Here is a 16,143-nt window from a genome sequence, read left to right on the forward strand (position 1 = left end):
GGAGGGGCTCAGGGTGCACGGGCGACACTGCGGGTCCCGCCAGAGGGGCGGTGCGGCGCGGCGCGAGGTGGAGAGGCTTGGTCTCCTCCTAGGGGCGTGCTCCGCCCCTCGCGCCCCACTTTGGGGTGTGATTCGCAGGGGTGCCCAGGCTGCGGGGGACGAGGGGCCTGCAAGCCTGGCGGAGTGGCAAGGGGCTGCCTGGTGGGGGATGCGACCGCGAGCGCCAGACAGAACTGGCCCCAGATTAGGAGGGCGCTGGAGGTGGAAGTTGGGTGAAGTGCATGGGTGTACCAAGCAAGCAGCAGCTCGGAGCGGGCACCAAGGATCAGGCATAACTCCGGTCACAGACAGATAGAACTTTCCAACAACTTTCCATCACAGCCACTACACCAAGCGATTACTCTTCCCCCCATCTGCAGTGGGCAGTGGGGGCCGCCCGGCGCCCGCACTCAACTCCGGTTTGGGGGCAGCTGTAGGAAACTAGTAGTTTTGCACAGGATAAACTACTCAAGCATATGCAAAACAGGCTAACCAGACTCAAAACTGGGAGCCGCAGATGATGGTAATTGATTGGCACAGGGAGGTGCTGGAAGTATTTATTCGGAGAAAGGAAGAAACAAACTTGGAGTATAAGGATCTTGGGCAAGGGAATGTCTCAAACGCTGTGAACCTGGAGCAAACTGCCACTGGTATGTAGGAACTGTATCCTCCTGGGCTTGTAGACAGAAAGGTGGACCCTTCCCCCTTGTCCTAGACCCAGGCTACCTTTGCTCTATACCAGACATTTCACCAATGTGAACTCCAGTCTGAATTACAGGGAATGTGCTTGGATAGGATGAGCCTGGATGAACCAGCCATGCAGCCCTGCAAATGCATCTGTGCTCCTGTGGTCTTGGCTCCCAACCTTGTGGCCTATGGAGGTCAGCACACCTAATGCCCCCTCTGCCTGGAAGTCCAGGCCACCTCCTCCAGAGAGCCTTCCGCCTGCTCCTGCCCAATGAACAAGATGGCTCTGAGCTCTTGGACCCACTGTGAGGTGGGTTCCCTTGGGGCCCCGGCCAGGGATCTGAACGCACTGGGGTCAACACTGAATGTTTATGAAGTAGTTGGAAGGCCAAAGAGATGAAGGGCCAGCCCACTGCCTTTGCACACAAAACACCTGTTACACACATTAACACTTGTTACTGTCCCACGGACTCCTGGACTGGACTCAGGAGTGACTTACACTGCGTGGCTATGGACATTGGCTCTAGACCACAGAAAAGCAAACTCAATCTTAGTCCTGGACGGGAGGATCTCAGGAAGAGCTACAGGGCCCAGGATGGTGATGACTACCTTTGTTAGAGACTGGCCAAGCGGCAAAGTCAGAAGCTATGTCAGTCTCCCAACAGTTTGTTTGAACCCAGTGGGTAGGCCCAAGTGTGAGCAAGGTCAGGTCCTAGCTGTCACTTCCCAGCTGTGCCCCCTGGGCAATGGATGCCATGTCTTTTCTTGGACAACCAGCATTCGTTTCCCACCCTAACTGTAGCCCCAGTTTCCTTTGAGAAACCACCCCTTCTGTCTCACTCAGCCTTGTCATCGCTGGCTGGTTTGGGGGAGGGCACAGAGCCCTATCAAGGCCAGTGAGACAGGAGATGCCTCGTGGGGCTTTGTGAATACAAGCTCTCCTTTCTCTCCCTGGTCAGCACTGTGTGAGGATGACAGGGATGGAACTTCTACACAAAGGGACGAGCCACTTTGTAGGGCCTGAGGATAAGTCACAGCTACAGAAGATAGAGCCAAGAGACACAGGAATGCTAAGGCCAACCATGTTTGAGTGACTGAACCAATTCTAAAAACTCTGCTACATCTGGCATTTTTAGTTATGTGAAATTTCATTAAGCCAATTTGATTTTTCTGACCCTTGCATCCAAGTTTAAGTGATAATATGATGCCGCTTACCTCAAAGACATCCCATTAAGATCTTTAATTTTAAAGTACAAAGTCTGTAGGTGCTAATGTGAAGGGTTGTTACTGTGTACCCTACCCTCACCATCTCCTTGGAGGCTAGAGATGTCTGGAGTTTCTGGTTCCCCAGGCTCTCTTCAACCCTTTCCCAATCAGACAGGTTCACAACTTCCAAACACATCATTCAGAAGTTTTTAATAAACAACTTCATTATAAAAACTTTTTTTGAAAATGTAATTCTGTAAAACATTGAAAAATCTACTTTAACAAAGATACGCCCTGTGCATTTTCTAATGGCACTTATACTTTACAATTAAAAACCTTGTTTTATATAAAGCCAAAAATACTCCAAGAGGTTATTCACTGTGTTTACAAAGTGCTAGAAGGCTTTTGTCTTGTATTTTTCTCTCTTTAAATAATCTGGCATTACGAAAGAGTGGCTCCAAAGCCTTGATCACTGGGAGGGAGGGAGGCGAATGAGAGGTGGTGTTTCAGGAGTTCTGGTGCCAAGTAGTCAGAGGTGGAGGGGGCAGCTACGGAAGTGAGCATGCATCTGAAGAAACTGGGCTGGGATACTTCTTCCAAACCCCTCCACAGAGGCACTACATCATCATGGTGAATCCTTCTCCTGTTAGAACCGGAACACCCCTTCCCTTGCTGCAGACCCTACTCCAGTGGTGAAGGTCATAGCCAATTCCTTCCACAGCAGGTTCAGAGCTCCAGGAGAGGCCAGGGTGGGGTCCCAGAGGAATCTGGACTTTTCTGGCCAACACCTGCCTAAGGCAAAGTTTCTTATTACATAAATATCCTTGTTAAAAAGCAAAATATTGATCCTGTACAATATAAACTGTTAAAAAAAAAATCGTGCTTAAAAACAGCTCCTAGATAAGAGGGGAGGTAGAGGGAATGGGGAAAACAGCTACCAAAAAGAAAGAGGCGGGGCAGGGATTCAGACTACTAGGGGTAGTTTAGGGCAGTGGGAGAATTTCAACTTAGGACAATATCTACGAGCAAAAAAGTAATCACACCTGCTTCCCGGATTTCCATTAAATGCCATTTGTAAAAGGTTGGGGGGTAAACTCATTGGTGCTCCTTTCCCCCTCTCCCCTCTTTAGGATGTGCACAGATCCTCTGAGCTGACACGGCTGGGCAGATCATCCCCTGGCCCCCAGGACTGCACTCAGCCTTGACCAGCTATATGCAGGATGGGAGGTGCCTGCCCTGTCGTTCAGGGCGGCTCATTGCTGGGGTTGGAGGAGGTGGTTGGGAAAGGGGGCATCACCCCTTTTTCCTGGTCCCCGTTTGGTCTCTGCCACATGCCATGGCTCCTGTCCTGGGCAGACACCCCTCAGGCTCTCATGGCCTCAGTAAAGGTACTGAAGTGGGTTCGGTACTGAGTGCAGGATAAAGCTATTCTTATCCTTCAAACCACCAGGCCAATAAGGCTTTTTTTTTTTTCTTTCCTTTAAATTTGGGGAAGGGAAGATTAAGAAACGGCTGGGTGGCTATGGTCCAAGAAAAGGTGAAGGCAGATGTTCCTCTGTACCAGCAAAGTTCACAGTGATAGAGAAATTCCTTGTGTGGTGAGGGCACTGAAGGAAGAGGAGAGGAGGGCGGCAGGATGGAGGGGGAGGGAGGGGCAAGGCCCCTGTTACAAGGCTTTAAATAGTTGCTCTGCCTGTTCTAGGAGTTTCCCAGCATCACTAATGGGGGAGAGAATTCAAGGAAGGGACAGGAAAGGACAGGCAGGGAAGAGTGGACTCCTCTAAGCCCGAAACTTTCTGTTCTGTGGCCAGGGGCCCAGCTGCCCCTATAAACGAGGCGTGCAGGGAAGGTGGCAGAGAGCAGGTGAAGGGCTGCTGGGTCTAGTGATGAAGACCAGAGACGACAAGGAGAACGGCAGCACCGAGTCATGCTTGGACCCTCAACGCACCATGTCCTGTAATACGAGTCCCAGTAACATGCACAGCATGCAGGAGGTGGCTGCGTACCAAGGGGGAGACGCTTTTGAAAATAAACCTTAATTAGTCCCTGGGACTCACTGAAACTGGTTTTCAGAAGCAAATCACCTAGTCTGATTCTAACCTTGCCAGACATTTTTATATCTGGTTTTGTTCTGTTTTTTTAAATGTATGCCAAGCTACCCTGCCTAAATCAAAACATGCTTATTCACTCCACATTGCTTCCAATCAGGGGCCAGGGAGCTGCATTTTAAGGCTTTCACCTCAAAGAGTACTGGCCTGGGCTGAAGCAGAAGCCCGGGTCTTGGACCTGCTCGGCTCCTGATGATAAAGCGAAGTGATTTCTAGAAGGAAGGGGAAACAGGAGGACTGGGAGGAGGCTGAGGCAGTTCCTTGGTAGTCTGGCCTGAAACCCTCGGGGAGAAGCCAGCGTGAGGCCCTGCGGAGAGGGGCCCAGACACTACTGACTGCAGCTGTGGGAGTTAACAGTAGAGAGGTAGAAGTGTGTTTCTGAATCAGAGTGGAGGTGTCTCATGAGGGCCCCACACTGGTGGTCCCTGAGCTGCCTCCCTCCCATGAGTGGGAAGAGCGAAGCCCATGCAGAACCGAGGAATGACGCAGGGACAGGGTTCAGCTGGGCAAGGGCTGTGCGGTCTGTGGCAGGGAGCCCCACGAGCCAGAAGAGAACCAATCATTTGTTGCAAGAAACCCCACGAAGTATTGGGGGCAAACTGCGGGGTGGGGGGAGCACAAGCGTAAGGTGGCATTCCTTTGATGGAGAGCAGAGAGGCCTAGGCACAGTGGCCGAGTCCATGGTAACTGAAAAGAGGTGGAGAGAGAGGGGACACTGTGGAGAAGACAAAAGGTTAGTATGGGAGCCAATGACGTACCCACGGGTTAGGACTCAACTATATGCCCAGCCCTAACTTCCTGAAAACCCTTCTTCCAACAATTCCGTAACTTCCCGAAAAAGGGACAAGTGGGAGAGAGATGAATCAGGGTTTCACACCCTCTCCTTTGCTATCCACACCAGCTCAGAACCCGAGTCCCTCCTACCGAGACTAATGACGACAGTTCATGATGTCTGGGGTAGGGGTTGGGGAGTGGGGGCGATGGAAGCGGGCATGCCTTTCATGTCTTCCCCTCTCCAGTTCAAGAGGAGGGGGGGGTCATAATGTACTTGGAGAAGAACAGAATTGCAGACCTGGGAGAAAACGGCTCCAGTCTTCTTGCCTGTCTCGCGGACACTGCCGAGGAAGGCAGGAACAGACACAGTCATGGAAGATGGCAGAGACTGAAGCAGTCCAAAGTCAGTTTATTTCCCCACAGGGGAAAAATGTGACCTCAAGTGAAGAGAAGTCAGCAAGACCCGACTCCGCCTTGTAAACAGGGCTCCAGTTAACACCGGGTACCAAATGGTTCCGGCTGGTGCCAACTGGAATGGACTGGTGGGAATGGATTCACGGCGTGTAAACAATGTTCACTGCAATCACTCTAAGGCTAACAGCTTGGCAAGGGAGGTGAGTGGTGTGTCTGAGACGACTGTGTAAACGGTACCGTTGCTGGACAACACTGACTGGAAATGGAGGTGTCGGTAGAGGAGGGACGCGGGTGGTGGGAAGAAGCGGCCCTCTCCCCTGCCCACTGGCTGGAGGCAGGTGATGGAGCCCAATGACCCTCTCTCTGCAGCAGGGTCTGACCAACTGCTGTGGGGTCTGCAGGTTGGGACCAGGAGGCGGGCTTCTTGGGCTATTTCTCTCAAGGTCATCCAAAGTGAAACCCCTCTGTGTCTCCAAGAGACCGCCTCCTTCCCCAAAGAGAAGGAGGTTCTGACGCTTTGGAGGGGGAGAGGGCTAAGTGTGGCTCCCGATTCAGATCAAAAAAGTAAAAGTAAAAATACCTGAAGTTCTATGGTATGAGATCTTTTCATGAGGCTGGGGCTCAGGGCTCCTCCTGGAACTGATCCTGGAGCCTAAACCCCCAAACCAAGTGCTCCATACAGATACTGGAATTTTTTCTTTTTGAACCCAGCTCTGAAAGCTCAGCTGCCTTCATGGGGGATGCAGATAGGGTAGGTACAGAGGCTCCCTGACAGAGCCTAAGACTGGACTGAGGGCCTCCTTGGGGGCTACTGGAATGCCTGGTGGAAACGAGGCAGGGTGGTGGTGCTCAGGCCAGAGGTGAAGACAGGAGGCAAGGAGTGCAGAGGTCCAAAGTTCAGTGGTCCCCCAGCTCCTGGGGAATCTTGAGGCTGAGCTTGCAAAGTGGTGAGCAAGGGCTGCGCCTCGGCCTGGGAGTAGCCCATGACCAGGCCTCCTGTGGCCCCAGGCGGGTTACACGGGGGGAGGTTGAGTGGAAGAAAGCCCAGTAAGTGGGAGAAGTCCACATTAGCAGCGCAGAGGGCCTCGGAGAGGTTGGCGGGGCTCTTGGTGAGCAGTGCTTCATCTAGGAGGGCCGCAGCTGCCGCCGGCTGAGGTGAGGCGGGCTGGGGTTCAGCGGACGAGAGAGACAGGCTTCCAGGAAGCTCCGCCAGAAAACTATCCACCTCCACTTTGGGCAATTTGTCAGGCAAGTATGAGGTAGATCCAAGCTGGTATTTTGGAGGAAGCTGAGCTGGGGAAGAGATAGGTGAGGATTCCAGAGGGTAGCTCATACCCATGGGCAGTGTGTTGTGCACCAGGGAGTGTGGCATGCCCGTGCTGGGCATGGTAGGGATGTGGGCGCCATACATGCCCATGGGCAACATGCCAGGGAAGGCCTTGGCCCCCATCACGTCCCGAGAGGCCATGCACAGCACAGGGCTCAGCTCTTCTTTCACACTGACTGTGGAGCTGCAGCTGAGTAGGCCTAACATGTCCACTGGCTCTGTCTTGATTTTGAGCAGCTCCTGCGAGTGGCTCTTCTTGACATGACGCGTCAGGTGGTCCTTGCGGCCAAACCGCTGGGCACAGTACTGGCACAGGAAGTCCTTCCGGCCCGTGTGCACCACGAGGTGGCGCCGCACATCCTTGCGAGTGTAGAACCGCCGGTCGCAGTGGTCACAGGGGTGCTTTTTCTCCTTGGCACCACCTGCTACGCGGCGTGAGTGGGCCTTCAGGTGCTCTAGCAGGGCCTGGGTACTCTCAAAGGTCTGCAGGCACACCTTACAGCTGAGGTCACCGCTGCTGGCGGCATGCATAGCCAGGTGGCGCCGGTAGCCTAGCTTCGTATTGTAATTCTTACCGCACTCAGAACAGTGAAGGGCCTCTTTGTTGGGGTCATGGGTCTGCAGGTGGTTCCGCAGATGGTCCTTGCGGTGAAACATCTTATCACAGTACATACACTGGTGGGGTTTCTGGGCTGAGTGGGTGGCCATGTGCCTGGGGGTAGGGATGGAGGATAGAGGAGAAAGAAAGAAGGGAGATCACAAGGGCTGGCCAGACAACCAAGCTGTCCACTGACGGAACTAGATACAAAAATTATGGTCAAGCCACGTGATGGAATGCAATGGGATACTGTGCCAGTCAGTGTCTAAATTCTATAGATATCCTCGCCCACCTGCAAAATCACATACATACTCCTAGTCTTTGTAGCCCTGTTTGTAGTAGTAAAAAGTCAGGAACAATCTAAATGTCCATCAGTAGGGGGTGGGGCGCCTGGGTGGCTCAGTCGTTAAGCGTCTGCCTTCGGCTCAGGTCATGATCCCAGGGTCCTGGGATCGAGCCCCGCATCGGGCTCCCTGCTCGGTGGGAAGGTTGCTTCTCCCTCTCCCACTCCCCCTGGCTTGTGTTCCCTCTTTTGCTGTGTCTCTCTCTGTCAAACAAATAAATAAAATCTTAAAAGAAAAAAAATTTTTTTAAATGTCCATCAATAGGGAACTGGTGAAATAAATTATCGTTAGTTCATACAAGACTTAAAAAAAAAAAACAAAAAAAAACAAGGTAGCTTTATATGTACCCTCAGGGAACAAGCTCTTAGGATATATGAAGTGGTAAAAAGCAATGGGACAGAACAGTGCAGGCAGAATGGTACTATGCATAGGAAAAAGAGGGAAAATGATGTATGTTTGCTTGTATGCACTCAAAAAATATTTCTGGAAGGATATACAAGAAACTAACAACACTGGTTGCCCCTGGGGAGAAGAGACAGGAAGCTTATGGGTGTGATGGAGAATTTCCATCATATACCTTTTGGTACCTTGTGAATTTTGTTTTATGTGCATGTATTTCCTTTTCAAAAAATTGTATTTAAGGGGCACCTGGGTGGCTCAGTCATTAAGCGTCTGCCTTCCGGCTCAGGTCATGATCTCAGGGTCCTGGGATCAAGTCCCACGTCAGGCTCCCTGCTCAGCGGGAAGACTGCTTCTCCCTCTCCCACTCCCCCTGCTTGTGTTCCCTCTCTCGCCGTGTCTCTGTCAAATAAATAAAATCTTAAAAAAAAATTTTTTTTAATGACACAATAAAAGGAAAATGAAATATATCTAAACTTCCCGATCTAGAACAATCCCAAAATATAAGGGGCTAAGTCAAAAAAGGAAGTTCAGTATAGTGTGTGAAATACAATCCCTTGTGAAAATAAAAAGGGAAGGGAGTACATGTTTCAATGTCTTAGCAAGGACACACAAGAAACTGACCCCACTAGACACCTCTGGGGAGGAAAATGGTAGCTTTCAGCATGAGGACAATTCATTTTTCACTGAGTGCCCATTTGTACCATTTAAAGTTTTTGCCATATAAGCCAGCAACACTTAAAAAAGTGTTCCCATGGTATAGCACCTCAGTGTCCCTTGGTTTACCTGCTCCCTTCTGGAGGGACAGCAGCTCAGGGTCCAGGACTTACAATCCAGAGCTCCACAGGACATTCAGAATCAACTCGGTAAGACTTCAGGAACCCATATTTACCAGGCCCTGCGTGAGCTGTCATTAAGCTTGTTCTCCACAAGAGGCCAAAGCACAGGACAGCTCCACCCACCAGTCAGTAAGTGGCAGAGGCTGAATTTGAACACAATCCTTCTGGAAACCTGCTTTCCCTTAGGTATGCTACCGCTGCATCCACTATAGCACCTAGTGATCCTTCCGACCTGGAAGGTATCAAGACATAGCCATTATACTCATGCTACATGAGTGCCCACACCTGAGAGTTACTGTGAGCCTCCTGGGACATAACAGGATAACGTATGATAGGGAGGTGATGAGTGATCCCCAGGCCATTTCCTTCATTTCACAAGTGAGGAACCTGAGGCCCTAAGCAGTTTGGTACCTCACCTAAGCTCACACAATGACTAGAGCTGGAGTCAGGGCTCGCACCCCCCAGATCAGGATCTTTCCCATGGACACCCAGATCGTACTAAGAAAGTCTAAGAGGATGACCCAACTGGAGTCCACCTAAGTCACAGGAGCACACAGAATCAAAGCATTCCTGAGAACTACAGAACTGTCATGAGGACAATCCCGGTCACCCACTACCCTGTCACCTGTTTTAGTTCCTTCCTATCAACTGTTTTCCAGACAAAGAACTAAGGCGTTCTGTGATCATCTTGTTCATGAATTTACTTGTTTGCTGTCTGTCCCCACTAGTAAGATAGTGAACTCAAGGAGGGCCAGCACCCCCATCTGTCTGGCTCACTACTCCGTCCCTGGCACTGAACACTGTGCCTAGTATGTAGCCGGAGCTCAATAAATCATAGCTGGCTAGATGAATGGATGAAGGGGTGTGCATCGGGTAGTCTACCTCATTTGTAAAGGACATGTTCCTGTTCCTCTGATGGAAAGGCAAGGATAAAATCTGAGCAGCGCCACCCCACCCCACCTTCCAAGCTGCTCTGCCGTATCTACGTTATACCAGGACTTTCACATTCCATTTCACTTTATGTAGGGCTCTTGGGCTTACAAGTTTCAGAACAGCTGCTGACCCAGAGGACACCAGGGATTCTAGAGACAGAAGTAATCATGTGAGTAGCAGGCTGGTTCAGAAGAAGAGGCACTGCCACTCTGAGCCTCTTCTTTAAAATTTACAGATTGGACCAGAGGGTCTCCTTTTCCTTCTAAAGTTCTAAGACTAATTCATAATTTCTGGCTAAGATTCTCACCATTACCTGACAAAGGTGGGGAAGGTAGTATTGACAAAATTGCTCAATCTGGTTTGTTTATGACTGACTGATATTTCCCCATCAGAGTCTAGTGTCTGCATACAAAATTAGCTTTTACTGAGTAACTTCAAATGGTTGGCGTTCAGGGTATACTTATGGGTCAATTAACCTCTACCCTTCTAACACAGATAAAGCCTCATACTCAGTGAAGTCTCTCTGGCTTTGTCCTCTGGGACCCCCAGGGCAGGAAGAGGTATGGGAGTGTCACCTACCTATATAGCTTGTACTTGGAGGCAAAAGCCTTGCCACAGTGCAGCTGAGGACAGCTATACGGTCTCTGCTCTGGATGGGGGAGGCTGTGAGGCCTCAGCTTCTCCCCATTTGAGAAGGGCGTCCCCGAGATTTCACATTGGCACTTCACTTGACTCTCCGCCTCCCGGCCCCGAGGCCTGGGAACTAGTTTCCAGCCCACTTCCTCCTCCTGCTTTGCATCTTGAATCCAGGGGGGGACGCTGGTGAAAAATGTGGTCATGGCAAGACTAATGGCGAAGGGCCATGTTATTCAGAAAGCCTCCCCATCAGCTCCACACGGGCTCTCTGCTCTGTCACAGCCTCCAACGCAGCCTTCAGAAAACAATCTCTTCACCTGAAACATCAGAACACCTGGTGTTAGGGAGCCCAATGCCATGAAAACGTGGGCTCTGGAGGCAGACAGATCCCGTTCCAATCCCAGCCCTTCCACTTCAAAGTCATGTGAATTTCAGCCACTGACTTACTTCCCTGAACTGTCTCCTTATTTACAAAATGGGCTTAATAATCTCCTAAATCATCAGAATGGTTTGAGGATTGAATGAGATAATGAAGAGAGTATTCAGCAGAATGCTGGGCACCTAGTAAGCGCTTAACGGTAACTATTATTATAAGTACTACCTAGGCTAATAGTAAGCAAGGTAATCTGAGCAAGTAAAAGCCCTAAGCTCTAACTATTCTCTTCCAACTCCACTTTTATATTCTTTTCACTAAATTTAGGCTAGCAGCTCCTCTGCCGCCTCCTCTTTACCCTACCTCCCCCTCACCCACTACTTTCCACAATTCTCCTCCTCATGGAGGTGCTAAAGAGCAATAAAATGCCCAAAAGGCAACAGGGAAGGAAGAAGACTTTGCTTAGGAATTTATACCCTGGAAAGTCAGCCCTGGAGCCAGATGTGTTTCTCAGCAGAGCATCAATAAGAGGTTCCGCCTAAGGAGGCAACAGCAGATTCAGCATTTCCCCTAAACCAGTACTGGTCCCAACCTACCCGCTACCACCTCTCTGCGTGTCCCAGGCCATGCTTCTTTAGCAAAGCCTGTCCAACACCCCAGGTGCTGAGTGCCACCCCGCCCCCCGCAGACCCTCATAGCACATATGCATTTCTCCATTATGAGCAGGTAGCATACTTGCATTAGTCACCAAACTGACTATTTGAAGGGTCGTATCACAGTTCTTTCATTTCCACTTAGCATCTAGAAAAGGACTCTCAACTTTCTTTTAGATGGGTAAATTAGTCATTGAATTCAAGTTAATGCAAGGCTAACTTATGCTCAGAAAGTTCTAATTTAAACTGGGGTCACAGCCCTTCCAAAGTGGGGGGCCAATATCTTGAAGTCTGATCCTTTCTCTTGTTGAGGCAGGGGGAGGGTGTGAGAAGGGGGAAACCTGGAGCAAAGATGACAGAGCTTTTTTCCTGACATCAACTCAAAGGGAGAGGATGGGAGTTACTGTATGGACTCTCAAAAGGGGGGACAACAGACCCCTATCACTCACAAACTCCTCACAGATTACCAACTGCAAAGCAACTTGCTACAACAGGGGGATTCCTTTTGAAGAGGTCATGCCAAAATCTGGTCATGAGGCTTTTCCATGTGAAGGGAGCAAAGGGGGTATCTGGGGATTGTCCACGAGAATCTGGGGATGGCTCCAACCGCACAAACAGCTGTGGGCCACAGAATGCTTGCTCAGCTCGTTAGCACCTGCTGCTTACAGTGACCATTCATCCAACAGACTGGCCGTGAACGAGATGATGGGATCAGCGGGTTCATGCCCCAGAGAGCTTTGCTCATCATTAACATGAGCTAAGTCCTGTTCAGGAACCATTCCTCTTGTTGAAGAAACACTGCAGTGTAATATGATAAACATTTCCCCATCACGAGTGGAGATTTGCCTAGAAAGATCGGCACAAAGGTGGCTGCATTTTGCATGAGTCATGTGCTGGGGAGGGGTAGGCAGCACTAAAAACTAGTCCCACTTGAGCCTTCAAGTCATCGTGGCGTATCTGCCTGCTTCACTATAAATCTCAAAGGCCTCTGACGTCTGCCTTTCGTGGTTTAAATCCTTCCTTCTTCTCAAGGGTGGAATTACCTGTTTATAATGCCAGTGATTACTACGCACCTTGGAATTGGGTAGAGAGCAAGCACGCGTTTAAACATCTAGTTTGGAGGGAATTTCCCCTACCCTCAAAGTCAAATTCTGTTCCCCCCTGCTACCCAAAATCATGCACCTCAGCCCCTGGAAAGTTGGGAATGGCAGCCAGAGGAAAGCAAGTCGCATCACTCTGGCCGATGTGAGAGGGGAGCCTAGCCCTGGAAATTCCACACAAACTCAGAAAGAGAACAGTACGTCCCCCACCTCCCACACGTCCACCTCTTCTGTTCTCCTGAACAAGCACAAACAAGACACAGCAGTTTAGTACGCTGCTTCTGAAAGCGTGAGTAATGGGCTTCTAGGAAAGAGGCCAGTGGTGGCTAAGGAGAGCTCACGAGGTTGTAGTGACAGAACCAAAGGATGGAGGCAGCCATGTGCTCGCCTTGATCTGCGTTTAATGGGGCTATGACTTTAAAAGGAAACAGCCAGCACCCTGATCCTATTCCCCCCTTTTAAAAAAGCACAGTGGAAGTCCTTACCTATACTCACCAACAGCCTGCTGGATACCAAAGCTGCCAGTGTTACCTTAGGAACCCTTCTGGGAATCTACTCTCTCTCCCTCTGTCCTTTGTCTGCAAACTCCTCTCCTCCAGGAAAATTCCTGGGCCTCTCTCCTCCAGACTTCTTCCTCGGCAAAACTGAAAGAATTCTGCTTCTCTTTCAAAGCTGCTCTTCTGGTCTCACACTCTAACCTTAACAACTGTAGAGAAGCTCACGGAACCTGTTCCCATAAAACAAACACAATCAATCCCTCCCAGTTACTGGTATAACTCGGTATATTTTCATCCAAAGACTCCTTCTGGCACCTGATCTGAAGAGGGAGGCAGCGTGGAAAGAACCTTGGACTTGCTATCAGGAGAGCTGCCACTTACTGGCTGTGAAACCATGGGCAGGTTACTTTGTTTCTCTGAATCTCCTTTTCCTCAATTTCTAAACTAAAAATTTATTCTCCTTACCTATAATAGTCTCATGGGGGATGAAGTGTCTGATATAAAGTGTGTGAATACACGCAGTGCTGTCTCCGAGGTCTACACTGTGTCTGCCTCTTTTCCGCATGGGGCCTGAGTAGTACTTTTTTTCCCCCTTTAATGTTACTTCTCAGGCCTCTGAGTGTTTCCTTCCCTTCACAACATCTCCCCAGAAGGCAGCCTTCCCCTTTTCCCTCACAGTCAACCCACAGCACGTCCCCTCTAACCAGTCCCCCTGCGCTCCCCTCCTCCACCACCACATCCTGGGCCACAGTTCTCTCACCTCAGGAATCTCTTCTATTACTAAGGCTCTGTACCCCAAACACAAATGCTTTCTAAAAACTCTCGAAGGCCCTCTCTGGAAGCTGAAAGGAGACAAACTGCTCCCTAGTCTGTCCTGCTGCGTGCCATGATGCCTGCTGCCCTCTGACGAAACCATAGTTTGTATGGTGTTACATCATCTCTATAGAAACTGCGTTCTTTCTCCATTATTAGCCTGTTTCCTCATCGGTAAAGCTAAAAATACTTACCTCACAGGCTTGTTGTGAGGATTATTTTAGTCAGGTATGCAAAGGGCACACCATAGGGCTTGGCTTGCTCTAAGTACCCAACAAAAGGCAGCTATTATCTTTGTCTTTGTATTGAGTTGCACGTTTCTATCCCACCTTCTGCTGTGGCAGGAAATTCTCCCAACCCTCCCAAAACTGTGGAGAAGGAGCGGCCCCCCCCTGCCGCAGCAAGGAAAGGGTTAATCTCTAAGTGTTCTTAACTAGAGAGACCCATAGAGGATTAACAGCTCCACTTCAGTGACTACCCTAAAATAGCTTTTATCCCTCCAGCCCAAGAGCTACTTGGGGATCTGAAGAACTCAATTCAACACCTGCCGAGGAGGAAACACACCCGGGAACACACCCTGGAACGTTCCTTAGGGTGGACAGAATCTTCCCTTAAGCAGAACCCAAAATAGCAACTAGGAAATTATAAATAGACTGAGAGAAAAAAGAAAAACAAAAAAAACCCACAAAAAACCCAGGTCTTGATCTGAGCACCAGAAACAAATCCAAATGACACACTGACTGGCTGGAAAACAGTGAGAAGGAAAGGGGGGAATGGGAAGAGCTGCCCCCCTCCCTCCCTCCCGCGCACACACACTCCAGAGTGGTGGGAGAATTAAATTACAGGGAGGCCAGAGAGTTTCAATGACTTGCATCATTCCAAGAGACATCAAACAGGATTAACAGGGGTTGGATTTACTCTCGGGCTGCTAGTTCTTCTGTCACTGTAGATGGGCCCTCTTTGCAGTCCCTTTGATTCACTCTTTCCTCCCATTCCCGCTGCCTCTCACTCCTGAGGAGGCCTTGAGCAAATGGCTGCAACTCACTACAGCCCCATTTTCATTATGAGGAAACCTGGTTGGACACCCCCAAGGATTCCCCCCAACAATGGAGTGGCCTCATTGTGGGGGGCAGGGTTAGAAATCCAAGGCCAGACTATCACAGTCCCAAACTAACAGGTGGAAAAGCATATAAGCGAGGAGACAGGCTTCTCTTGCAGGTGAAAGCACCAACAACCCCCCCCCCACACACACACTAGTTGTCCCCATATCTCCCACCTTACAGGTCCCTTTCCCCCACCAAGCTGGAGCGGGAGCCTGGGACTGGATTTACAGGGAATAACCAGGCTCCTCGGGCAGCTTCTAGACCACTCCACTGTGTGGTGGGAGAGGTTCAATTCCCCTGGAGCTGGAAGAGACGGGAGTGGACACCTGCCAGAGAAGGGACAGAAATTCAGGGAGAAGTCCGGAGGAGGTCTCAGGGATGGGAAGGAAGGGAAAGTATGATAAAAAATCATTAGCAAGTTAACTGAGTCTCTAAGGGACCGGCCCCTTCCCTCCCCCCCCGCAAAAAGAAAGAGATGGGGGATTATACGGGCTGGAGGATTCCAGGGGTTGAAGATAGTCAGAAGTGAATTCTCTGAATTTCAATGGTCTCAAAAGGGTAACCAGATGGATGATATCTAAGGTTTGGGAGTATGGTCACCGAGGAGGGAATTATAGGTAGAGCTTACTGGGGTTCTCCAGAACCAGATTATTTGACGGAAGCCTCAAAATGGATTATGTGATTCTGGAAAACGAAACAGAGAATAAAAAACGGAGTATTTGGAGCAGGAAAGGGGGTTATGTGGGTCCGGGTAGGCGTGTCTGAGGGGAGGGAGCAGGTGCAGCTTATCTGCGTCCCCCAGACCCGGGTCCCTGGTAAGGTCAGCAGCGCGTTATCTGGTCTCCAGGGAACCTAGGGGTCAAGAGTAAGGGACCCTCAGGGCTGAGTCTCCAGGTCTCGGTAGGGAGGGGACGGACCAGTAGGGTTTCTTCCGGTCCCCCGACCCAGGTATCGGGTCCGCGGAGAGATTTCGTCACCCTGGGGCCTATCGGGGCCCGAACTGGCGTGGAAGGGGCCCCCGGCTGGGGGTGTGGGCGACCGCGCCGTGGGGCCCGAGATGAGAGGCGCCGCCGCTCCGGGTGCCGGGCGCGCGGGCGCAGCGAGACGGCCTCCCGCCCCGCTCCCCGCCGTCCCCCGGGGCCCTCGCCGGCACTCACCGCGCTCGGGGCCCCGCGCTGCGGGCCGGGCCGCGCTCGGGCTCCGCCAGGCCCGTTCAGGCCCCGGTAGTGGCGGCGGTCGGGCCATTGTGCGGTGCATTGTGGGAGCCGCGCGAGCGGGCGCTCGGGCCGTGGAGGGGGCG

At 50.8% G+C, this 16,143-nt stretch overlaps 1 protein-coding gene across 5 annotated transcripts; it reads right to left on the reverse strand.

Annotated features, from left to right (window-relative positions):
- Nucleotides 1–2,116: 2,116 nt before the first annotated feature.
- Nucleotides 2,117–16,107, reverse strand: PLAGL2 (PLAG1 like zinc finger 2). Of its 5 annotated transcripts, XR_003611610.2 has the most exons (4): nt 16,001–16,107; nt 10,248–10,621; nt 5,113–7,267; nt 2,117–2,724 (listed from the first exon to the last, which is right to left on the reverse strand). XR_003611610.2 is itself a non-coding variant. In XM_028118712.2 (3 exons), exons 2-3 carry the CDS (start codon nt 10,505–10,507, stop codon nt 6,037–6,039), a joined length of 1,491 nt encoding a protein of 496 aa, XP_027974513.1. In that variant the 5' UTR covers nt 10,508–10,621; nt 16,001–16,107; the 3' UTR covers nt 2,117–6,036. The 5 variants fall into 5 exon arrangements, 4 of the variants coding, with proteins under 4 accessions (XP_027974513.1, XP_027974514.1, XP_087882868.1 ...); XM_028118712.2 differs by having other exon boundaries at nt 2,117–7,267; XM_028118713.2 differs by lacking the exon at nt 16,001–16,107 and adding an exon at nt 15,017–15,319 and having other exon boundaries at nt 2,117–7,267.
- Nucleotides 16,108–16,143: the final 36 nt, after the last annotated feature.

Source organism: Eumetopias jubatus, unplaced genomic scaffold (genome assembly GCF_037043125.1).
Source record: "Eumetopias jubatus isolate StellerSeaLion01/CBP00866 unplaced genomic scaffold, mEumJub1_p1.0 scaffold_9, whole genome shotgun sequence".
NCBI classification, from domain to species: domain Eukaryota; kingdom Metazoa; phylum Chordata; class Mammalia; order Carnivora; family Otariidae; genus Eumetopias; species Eumetopias jubatus.

Coding starts and splice junctions, on each gene's coding strand:
- PLAGL2 (XM_028118712.2), bottom strand. CDS start 10,507: ATGACCACATTTTTCACCAGCGTCCCCCCCTGGATTCAAGATGCAAAG. Junction 7,268..10,247: donor TCCAAGTACAAGCTATATAG/GTAGGTGACACT, acceptor CCCTACCCCCAG/GCACATGGCCACCCACTCAG.